This window comes from Canis lupus, chromosome 15, assembly GCF_003254725.2.
Source record: "Canis lupus dingo isolate Sandy chromosome 15, ASM325472v2, whole genome shotgun sequence".
Lineage (NCBI taxonomy): Eukaryota > Metazoa > Chordata > Mammalia > Carnivora > Canidae > Canis > Canis lupus.
The window spans coordinates 15,489,206-15,500,543 of NC_064257.1; the positions used below are offsets into that span (position 1 = coordinate 15,489,206).

An 11,338-nucleotide genomic window follows, 5' to 3' on the forward strand; every position below is an offset into this window, starting at 1 on the left:
CCATCCCCCAAATGCCAGATCTAGTCTCTCTTCCCAGAATCCCAATGAGTAAGTCTTCTCCCACCCCCAGATCAAGAGCAGACCAGAGGGTAGAGGGGAAAGTGGTAGGGCAGGCCAAAGAAGGCTCAGGTGTTTATTTGGAACCTGGCAGAGCAGAAGAAAGCATTGTTTGCGCCAGCCAAACACCTCATTTGCCCTTCTGGTCTGGAGCACTGAAGGCCAAGTAGAGTGTTCATTAGAACTGAGACTGTTTTCAGTACAGCCCAGTATCTCTGGAAACTAGGAAGAGACTGGATGAAGGAAGAATAAATGTCAGAGTCTAGATAGGAGATGATGAGGCTGATTCATGGCTGTAGAGGGATAAAGGGTAAAAAGGAGTTTTGAGAGATGCCCTGAGAAGCTAGCCAAAGAAATATTTCCTTTGTTCTTTTCTGGTCAACCTTATCTCAAGGGTGGAGCCTGACTGACAGTCACACTCCAGGACCATCCCCAGCTTTAGGGAATTTAGCAGCCTGAGCAGTATCTCTGGGCCTCCTTCCCATTCCTTTCACTGAAGAAAACAGATGGCTCTGAAGTGTAAGGAGCACCTCCTAGGGCAGGAGTACAGCCAGCCCCAGCCCCATTCTGTAATTTCTGTTTAATACTTACCAGAGCATTGTGCTGGGCTCTTTATGTCAATCATCTTATAGAATCTCCACTTGATGAGGAAACTAAAGCCCAAAGACATGAAATAATCTGTTCAAAGTCAAATTAGAACTCGTTAGGGCATCTGGGCTCCAGTCAGTTAGCATCTCCCTTCAGCTCCTGTCATGATCCCAGGGTCCTGGGATAGAGCCCCGCATCGGGCTCCCTGCTCAGTGGGAAGCCTGCTTCTCCCTCTTCCTCTCCTTCTCCCTCTCCATCTCCCCCTACTTGTGCTTGCTCTCTCTCTCTGTCAAATAAATAAATAAAATCTTAAAAAAAAAAAAAAAAAAAACTCAAGTCCTTTTAACCCAGAAACTCAGAATGTCTTTCCTTTCCCACATTGTCACCTTTTCTTTGTCCCTTTCCTATCCTTTTCTTCTCTGAGTTTACCTATGTCTAACATGGTGCTATAATAGCAAACTTTGTGAAAAGCCAAGACCTAGTTTTCTCTTCCTGTGGGGAAAGTTAGAGAAATAGACCTGAGGATGCTCTGGATCCCTAAACACCCTAGCTGTAATGCACCACGTGTGTCAGTTATACTCTCAACAAAGGTTGGAGGCCTTCTCTTCTGTATATGCTTCTTTTCCTACATCTATACTCTCATATAACTCCCAAAACACACATACATTCAGTAAACTATTACTGCCTCCTATATTCTAGGCTATGGTAGGCTAGAAGTGTAAAGATGAAAAAGATTTGCCTGGGATCCCTGGGTGGCTCAGCGGTTTGGCGCCTCCCTTCGGCCCAGGGCATGATCCTGGAGTTCCAGGATCGAATCCCACATCAGGCTCCCTGCATGGAGCCTGCTTCTCCCTCTGCCTGTGTCTCTGCCTCTTTCTCTGTGTATGTGTGTGTGTCTCATGAATAAATAAATAAAATCTTAAAAAAAAAAAAAAGATTTGCCTCTTGCTGTCCAGCTGCCCCCAGTACAGAAACAGAAATGAGTATAGAAAAGTTTCCCAGGGGGATCCCTGGGTGGCGCAGTGGTTTGGCGCCTGCCTTTGGCCCAGGGCGCGATCTTGGAGACCCGGGATCGAATCCCACGTTGGGCTCCCGGTGCATGGAGCCTGCTTCTCCCTCTGCCTATGTCTCTGCCTCTCTCTCTCTGTGACTATCATAAATAAATAAAAATTTAAAAAAAAAAAAAAAGAAAAGAAAAGTTTCCCGGGGACGCCTGGGTGGCTCAGTTGATTAAATGTCTGCTTTTGATTCGGGTCATTATCCCAGGGTCCTGGGATAGGGCTCCACGTCAAGATCCTGGCTCAGCAGGGAGCCTACTTCTTCTCTCTGCCCTGCTCGTGCTCTCACTGTCTCTCTCTCTCAAATAAATAAATAAAATCTTTTAAAAAAAAAAATGTCCCAGATATCATGGTAGGAGACTGTCAGGGTTAATTAAGGACATAAAAGAAAAATTGATCAGTTCTGGCACAAGGAAGGAATTAATACTAAATCTTGAACTTGGGCAGGCCAGGTGGCTCAGCGGTTTAGCGACGCCTTCAGCCCAGGGCGTGATCCTGGAGACCCGGGATGGAGTCCCACGTCAGGCTCCCTGCATGGATCCTGCTTCTCCCTCTGCCTGTGTGTGTCTTTCTCTGTGTGTGTGTGTGTCTCTCACGGATTAATAAATAAAATCTTTTTTAAAAAATAAATAAAATAAATCTTGAACTTTTGGGCTATTTATCAAATACACAAAGGAGAACCACATAAGCAAGTACTTGAAGGCAAAAACAATCTGATGTGTTGGAAACTGCAAATCATATGGAAAATCTAGAATATAGGGTACAAGGGAGATATAGCAAGAAACAAAGCTGAAAAGGTAGATAGAACAGAAGACATGTCTGAATTCTTAAGGTCTCCAAAGCTGCAGTCAGAAACCTACCTAGAGGCTCCAGCCTATAGGCAGTATGAACAGACCCAAATGTGTCTCTATGAAACTTGGTCCCATCATCAAGGATCTTCATTTAGGGACACCTGGATGGCTCAGGTTAAGCTCTGCTTTCGGCTCTGGGCATGATCCTGGAGTTCAGGGATCAAGTCCCACGTCGGGCTCCCTGAGGGGAGCCTGCTTCTCCCTTTCCCTTTGTCTATGTCTCTGCCTCTCTCTGTGTCTCTCATGAATAAATAAAGTCTTTTAAAAAAATCTTCATTTTGCTGCACCAAAGCCTTCTGAAACTAAAGTAGAGCCTCAGGAAAGCAAACATTTCTGCCTTACTTATCAGGGTCACATTCAAGCTCCCAGATGTGACAAGAAACATGTTGGACCCTTAGAAGCCATGGCAAGCTTGCCCAGAAAGAATCCATTTTCAGCCAGCTGATAGCTTTTTCTGTCTGAGCCAATGGAGGACAGGAAAACTCTGTCCTCCTGTATGTGCCCCATCCTCTGGGCAAAAAGTAGATGGCATGCCCCTGGTTCCCTCTACCCCACCCAGACCATTTGTTCACTGCCTCCATTCTATAGCTGTTATTCCTAGAATACTAACCCTCTTCTTACCTTCTACCCCATCACTGGTCAGCTTCCATGGTGTTCCCCTAAATATATTGAGGGTTTATAATCTTCCTCTTTGCTCCTTCTCTTCTAAACATCTTGGACAACTTATACTCAGCTTTACAATTCCCTGAGCTTCTCTACCTTAACCAAGCCTCTTCTCCTTTGAACTTTTGCTGTCTACTTAATAATCATATGCTATTCTCATCATTACCTGGGACCTCTGAAATCTTTCCCATGCCAGTAGTTGTGCTAGACACTGGGGTATGAACTCTCCCCTTGAGATTCTTGCAGTGAAGTCTAAGAGAATGCGATAATGACATAGAGACAGAAGTATGTATCAAGTAGTGTTTTCACAAAGCAGGAAATGGACAGTTTGGACAGGAAGGTACCACTAATAGTGGAGTCCGGGCCTAGCCTCAAGCCTAACTCCACTGGTTTTAGTGGAAGCAATAGTGGAGGTGCTTGGTTTTAGGGCATTTAGGGTAAGAGTGTGATGCGATGAGAGTCAAGAAAGACTTTCTAGACAGAACAGCCTGTGCAAAGGTCTAGAGCTACAAAATAGTATTGCTTGTAGGTATAAGTGGAGAATGTAGAACATGAAGTGGAGAGGTAGGCAAGGATCAGTCATGGAGGGCCATATAGGTTTGGACTTTACAAAATAATGGCCACTGCTTATCCAGCACTTGATGCACTGCCTGAAAAAACCTCTATTCATCCTTTAGGGCCCATTCAGTTCCCCTCCTATGTGGAGTCTCCTGGAAGCTAGGTGTAGAATCAGTCCCTTCTTCCTGTGTGGGAAGATGCTGCCTCTCCTATAATCCCTTTGGCAGGTTGTATTCTCTTTTTTTTTTTTTTTTTTTTAAGATTTTATTCATTTATTCATGAGAGACACACACAGAGAGAGAGGCAGAGACACAGGCAGAGGGAGAAGCAGGCTCCATGCAGGGAGCCCGATGTGGGACTCGATCCCGGGACTCCAGAATCATGCCCTGGGCTGAAGGCAGGCACCAAACCGCTGAGCCACCCAGGGATCCCGGCAGGTTGTATTCTCAAAGCCTTTTCAAGAGCAAAGCCACCTAGGAGACATAAATGTTTATGAACACAGAAATTAGAAACAATTTGGTTTGAAATTGACACCTTTCTACCAGTTTTCAAACAACCTCTCTCTTTTCTTTTGTAGCCAAACGAGTGAACGAAGTGATCGTGGGGAGTGACCAGCTCATGGAGATCTGAGTTCTGAGCAAGACAGACTCCTTCCTCTTGTCCCTCAGAACTACAGATGTTGGCTGGCCCACCTGTTTGACTCTGTATTTATTTCCCAATAAAGAAGGGCTCCCATGGGGTACCTGCCTGGCTCAGTCAATAGAGCATGAGGCTCTTGATCTCAGGGTTGTGATTTCAAGCCCCACGTTGAGTGTAGAGTTTTGTTTTGTTTTTTTATTCTGTGTGTGTGTGTGTGTGTGTGTGTGTTTAGAGTTTATTTAAATAAACTTTTAAAAAAGGAGCGGGGGTTCCCAAAGACATGCCAGAGATTTGTGGAGTCGTTGCAAGCTCCGTATCAGGTAGGCTCCAAGGATACGCTATGGGTTCATGAGTCACGAGGTTAAAACCATCTAGAGCCAGTGTGTAGAACAGGATAAGACACGACGGCCTTGCTCTTGTGTACTGTGGCAATCAGGCAGGGGCGGCAGGGTAAAGCTCTTAGGAGGAATGCTTCCTGACGAGGGGCCCAGCCTAGTCCATAAAAGCATTTTCCACCTGAAAGGACCTGGAAGTACTTCAATTCCTGACCCTAATCAGGCTTTCTAGCCCCATCAGCCTAGCTGCTGGCCGTGCCACCTCCGTACGTGCTACTGCTTCTACAGCTGCCAATTTGGGCAGCCTGGCCCCCAATCCTTAGTCCAGGACCTCTGTTCCCATACCTGCCACACAGATTCCCAGCCCTTGCCACCACCCCACCCCCAGCCTTACCTGCCATTCAGTCCCTACCTTCCAGTCAACTGTTGCCTTTTGGAAACTTAAAACAGGCAGGAGGCAGTCCGGGCCTAGCCTCAAGCCTAACTCCACTGGTTTTAGTGGAAGCAAGAGCAATAAAAGAAAGCTGTGATCTAAGAAGCCAGACTCCTTCTCACCTCCCCTTAGTGAGGAGTCTAAGGTCTATCCAACCTGGTAAGTAAGAGCCAGGAACCTATATCATGATTTGAAATTATTTTGACTCTTCTCCAACTGCACTCCTTTATATCCTAATTATACTGACTCTCCTGCTTCAGATAATTAAGAAGTGAGATTTCCATACTCATAGCCCTTCTGGAATCCTACCCAACTTCCCTTTACCACCCCCACTCCCAAACACACATACACTCTGCTCTTGCCTCTCCCTCCACTACTTTTACAACCTGCAGGTGTTTGGTGGAAGATAAAAGTGGTTCCTGGGGTGAGATTTCACCTCCTAGAATTATCAAAGTAAAGGTTTCCCTTGATGTGCTCTCTGTGGGTGGCAGTAATTATAAAGAATGATTTGAAATACTGGTTTCTACATTGCTTCAAAAATCTGAAGTCTCTAAACTTTATTTGAGTAATCTTGCCTGAATCTTAGAGCTCTTCTCATTGAACTTGTGAAAGACTAGATGAGCATTCCTACCCTGGGGGATCTCCACCTCCACCAGCCTTTTGGGAGCTCTAGAGCTCCACATTCCTACCACTGGTCGAGGTTCCTGAAAGCTTGCCCTAATCAGACAGGAGCTGAAATGGCCCAGCAGAAGTGGTTGAAAGAGATAGGACTGTGGGGGAGGCAGGAGTAAAGAACTGTGGCAGTGCCCCCGTTGGTCCTCTTCGGAAATGAAATGAAATTTGTAGAGCCCAGGTGATGCTGTATGGAAGAAGACCTGCCCTCCGGAATGTTGTTTGGCTGTGGCTGAATCACTGCCTCTCCTCTGTCCCTGTGTTTCCACATCTGTAAAATGGGAAAGTTAGACTGGATAACTTTTAAAGGCTCTTTCTCTTCTTGGGCCCTGTGCCCTCTCTCAGAGATCTCTGACCCTTGGGATCTGGATGGCCCAAGAGGCCAGAAGGCTGCTTCTTTTCAACAAAAAGGGGATGGAGCTGGATAGGGTTGGGAGGAGGTAGGTGGGGGAAGAGGAGGCGATGATTAAACTATCTCAGAGCCTTCCCATTCCTCTTCCTGGTCTTCCCCACTGAGAGCCCTTGGAATCCCTGACTGTAAGAGAAAGGAAAGACCTCTCCTCAGCCTTCCCTTTGCACAAGCGCATGAGCAGCCCTTCTCCAAGGAGAGGAGGGAACTGGAGAAAACAGAACAAAGTGAGAGTTTCCCAGGGGAAGGCCTGGCTATTTTTAAGTCCCAGCTGGGATCAACCCCCAGCCCAGGACACTGCTCCAGGATTGACTGGATGCCCAAGATGCTTTAATTTCTCTTCTCTTTGGTCAGTTTGCCAGAAGGCAGGGACCATTTTTGTTTCCTTTGGACAGCAGCTAGCTACAGAGAGTTTGAATATATCTAAAATATAGTGAGCAACTGAATTTCCACTGGCCAGCCACCTCTCCATGGGACAGAAGTCAGAGAGTTGCCTGCCCTGCCTCTCCCAATGATGCTCCATGAGGGAAGTGGAGGAGAAAAGGAAGGGGGCTTTTAGTGCCAATGAGGGAGCACTCTGGGGAGGTGTTGAGCAACAACACCTGGGGTTCTGGGAGCTTGCCAGGTCAGACAAAATTTGATGTCTACTACTACAGGAACCCCTCCCTGAGTACACCTCACCCCCACCTGCTGGCAAGAGCTCCTGAGCCAGTAAAGGGACTGACTGCCAAAACTGCCCTCCAAGCTTTTTCCCAAGGCCAGAGGCTGAACTTCTTCCCAGCCCTTCACCACATCACTCTTACTATCCCACTCCATTCACGGAGGTGAGGGGTGGGGGGTAGCAGAGGATTGTCTAGCTGGAGCCTCAAGAGCAATCTAGGGGCCTGCACAGCCTAGTTTATAAACTGTTTCTATTTCCAGAGGATTGCAGAAAGCACACTTTCTTTATCCACAGCCATCCCTACCCCTAAGAAGGTATATAAGCCAGGCCTTTGTATACTGCCTTCTAAATAGTTAAATATGTCTGAGGAATAGGGAGTGGGTGTGGGAAGGACCACCCAGACACAGGGTCTAGAAAACTTAGCTCTGATGGAGCTCACAGGGAAGGAAAGAGTCTGGGCAGGAGAACGCATTCTACTTGCAGCCAGGAAGACTTGTCCTTGACCTGAGCCGTCTGCCACCACCCAGAAGGACTGCATCAGGGGTTTTCTGCTGTGGACAAATGGGGAGATTCTGTTTTGATTCTCAGCCTCTCTCCTTGCCCCACCCTCAAGGTAAAAGGCCATTTTCTGATCTCTGGTTGTAGCCTCTGACACTAGAGACTCGACAGGTGCTATTGCAGTCCCAGGCTTAGCCATTAAACATAATGGATGGCAGGGTGGGTGGGAGAGTTGGTGATACCAAGGCTCCCTGCTACCCTCTTCTACATCTCAGGGCTACTGACTCTGCCTGGCTCAGATACCAGAAGCCAGCCCAAAGCATTAGTGAGAACCCTGGGGAAATGCCAAGGAAAGAAGGCCTGCCTTTGTTCCTCCCACATGGACCATACCCGGAAGCCAGGCTAGTTATTTTCCAACAGTGTGTTTGTATGTGTGTTTGACCTCACTTTTCCTGGTACTGTCCTTAGCCACATATATTATCTCATTTATCCTTATGTCAATGTCATAGATCATGTGACTTGCCCAAACTCTCATAAGCAATACATGAAAGATCTAGACCTTGAACCATGTGTCTCCTTTTCGATTTGATCATCCTCCCACCTCTCCCATCCAACCCTCTAACTTAAACCTCACTGAGTATTCCAGGTCACAGTAGTTTCTCCTGTGGTCTCTGTGCCCCCCCGCCAGATTATGAACTTTGAAAAAGCAGGTACCCTACAAACCCAGAGCTTAGCAAGGAGCGGACACGTAACAGACCTTAAGGGATATTTGTCTCAATCAGTAATTAGATTTACTCCTTGGTGATAATGAATTAATTACATTGCTTTTCTCTTTTGTTATTCTTTGGAGAACTACTCTGGTCTGAGCCCAAAACACATTCCCAGACCCAGTGGATGTGACACTGAACCAGGCTGTTCCACAGTGAAGCAGGCTGCTTATAGAGAGAGAAGAGGAGCTTCTACTTCCCTTCCTGTTCCCTGGGGTCTGTGGCTTTAGCTCTCCCTGGCTGAGTTCATCTCCACTCAGGAAATCACTTTGTTGGGGAAAAGAAAGGTCATCTTGGAGCTTGGAGCAGCCAGAGGGCACTAGGCCCTGCGTTGGAATGGTTAGAACTGCAGACCAGTTTCTCCCACACTGGTCTTTGGCAAGAAATTTTCCCAGCAGACCAGCCCTGCCCTAGAAGCATCCACAGAAATGCTGGACTTCACCACAGTTGTTAGCAATGGTGGGCCTGTGGTAGAAGCAGAGTCCCAAGGCCCAGGCGATTACAAATCTTTCTCCATGGACTTGATGTCTTGCAGAGTCTGGTAAGAGGGAATGAGGTCTCAAAAGTTACTTACAGCAGTCTGTCTGCGTGGATATCCAGCCATACTCACCTGTAGCCCCAAGAGCAATCCAGGGCCCTATACAGCTAGTTTAGAGGCCATTTCTAGACCCAGAGAATTGCTGAGGGTACACTTTCTTTTTTTCTTTTCTTTTTTTTTTTTTTTCTTTTTTTCTTTTCTTTTCGGCTTTATTTTATTTTGGCAGAGCACGAGCAGGGGGAGGGGCAGAGGGAGGAAGAAAGAGGGATAAGCAGACTCCCTGCTCAGCAGGGAGCCTGCTGCCAGGCTCCATCGGGGACTCTGGGATCATGACCTGAGCCGAGGCAGACAGCGAACCACCGAACCACCAAACCACCGAACCACCGAACCACCGAACCACTGAACCACCGCCTGAGCTACCCAGGCGCCCCGGAGAGTACACTTTCTTGGATCCTCCGATTCTAGGATGCTGCTGGGGCGCACTTTGTTTATCCATGACAGGATAACCGGGAAGACGAAAGTGCTAGGTATATATGCTGCTTTTCTTTTTTTATATATATATATAAGATTTTAATTATTAATGAGAGGGCACCCCGGGTGCCTCAGCAGTTTAGTGCCGCCTTCAGACCAGGGCTGGTCCTGGGGACCTGGGATCAAGTCCCACATCGGGCTCCCTGCATGGAGCCTGCTTCTCCCTCTGCCTGTGTCTCTGCCTCTCTCTCTCCCTGTGTCTCTCATGAATGAATAAATAAATTTTAAAAAATAATAATTTTATTAATGAGAGATACAGATCCGGGTCTCCAGGATCACACCCTGGGCTGAAGGCGGATGCCAAACCGCTGAGCCACCTGGGCGTCCCAAATGTGCTGCTTTCAATGTGTAGTTACTACTGGCCAACAGCCTCATACATGTGTTATTTCCTCTATAGGCTGGACGAGTGGACCAATAGATGTCACAAACCTGTTAGGTGTTAATCCCCTCAGCGTAAAGTTTCCCTTTCCACAGGACTAAGGCTCTGAAAATAATGTTAATTAATAAAATCTTTATAAAAAAAAAAAAACGAAAATAGGGCAGCCCCGGTGGCCCAGCGGTTCAGCGCCGCCTTGAGCCCAGACTATGATCCTGGAGCCCCTGGATCGAGTCCCACATCAGGCTTCCTAGGCGGAGCCTGCTTCTCCCTCTGCCTGTGTCTCTGCCTCTCTCTCTGTCATGAATAAATAAATAAAATCTTTAAAAAAAAGAAAATAAACGAAAATAATGTTAATGGACACATTTTCAAAAAGCAATTTGGTAATGTGTAGCAAGAGCTGTAAAAAATGTTCATATTGGGATCCCTAGGTGGCGCAGCGGTTGGGCGCCTGCCTTCGGCCTAGGGCGCTATCCTGGAGACCCGGGATCGAATCCCACATCGGGCTCCCAGTGCATGGAGCCTGCTTCTCCCTCTGCCTGTGTCTCTGCCTCTCTCTCTCTCTCTGTGACTATCATAAATAAATAAAAAAAATTAAAAAAAAAAAAAAATGTTCATATTTTTTGACCCAACACCCTCACTTCTGGGAATGTGTCCTAAGGACGTTCTCCAAATGACTGATACAAAGACTATGTAGTAACATGAAATGTTAATGATGTAATGATAAACAAGTCTGGAAGAATTGACCAAGAAATTGGCCAGAGAAAGTAGTAGTTGTGTTAGAGTAATGAGTTTATTGAAGATTATTTTTCTCTTTTCCAAGTCTTACATGTTAAAATGTTGACTTTACCCTCCTCTACCACTCAGGGTTAATCATTCAGAAACCTGGCAGAAACAATACTCAGAATAGTTGATGAAAATTTAATAAAGGAACTGTTCCCTGTTTCCTGTCCTTTCCGCTCTGGTTTCTGCAACTCTCAGTGAGTCACTCAATCATTACTGAGCACCTACTTCTCGTCTAGTGAGGGAGGCAGGCTTTCAAGTACATAAGTTGTGTTATAAATGCAATAATAAGTAGTGTGTTATAAGGAGCACAATGAAAGCAGCAACTATCAGGTGGGAGGTGTGAATCCAGGAAGGCTTCAAAGGGATGATTGGAGGGGGCCTGGGGGGCTCAGTGGTTGAGCGTCTGAGTTTGGCTCAGGTCATTATCCTGGGTCCTGGGATCTAGCCTGCTTCTCCCCCTGCCTATGTCTCTGCCTCTCTCTGTGTGTCCCTCGTGAATAAATATATAAAATCTTTTTGTTTTTAAAGAGGGATGGTTGGTTTCTGTTCAGCTTTGAAGGTTGCCTTCCAAGACAACAGGGCCACGACGCGTCCAGTGGCAGAGAAGCCTGCGACAGCATGATGCCTTTAGGAAGTTACATCTAACTCTGCGGGGCTGGAAGGACCATTGGGTGGGTGTGAAGGAACTACAGAGAGCAGGCGTTAGATCGCGCAGGGCTCCGTGCTCCAAATGTGCTCTGTACTTGGGAGCTATCGTCATATTTGCGTTTTAGAGAGGGATGGGTCTGGCCTCGGCAAAGACCGGACAGTAGGGGCAGGAATGGAAGCAGAAAAGGGTGAAGTCTTGGGGCGTCGGCTGGGTCGGCCAGCAGATCCCCCTTCTCCGCTCTGGCGCCTCCTGGCCGCCGCCGGGCCAGC

General features: G+C 47.0%; 1 protein-coding gene across 1 annotated transcript in view; it reads left to right on the top strand.

Moving 5' to 3' along the window:
* Positions 1-4,535, top strand: part of EIF2B3 (eukaryotic translation initiation factor 2B subunit gamma) — a 145,299-nt gene extending 140,764 nt beyond the window's left edge. Inside the window, exon 12 of the mRNA XM_025420314.3 lies at positions 4,353-4,535. Within this exon, the coding sequence (XP_025276099.1) occupies positions 4,353-4,405 (53 nt within the window). The 3' untranslated portion in view covers positions 4,406-4,535. The remainder of the gene's footprint in view (positions 1-4,352) is intronic.
* The last annotated feature ends 6,803 nt before the right edge of the window (positions 4,536-11,338 follow it).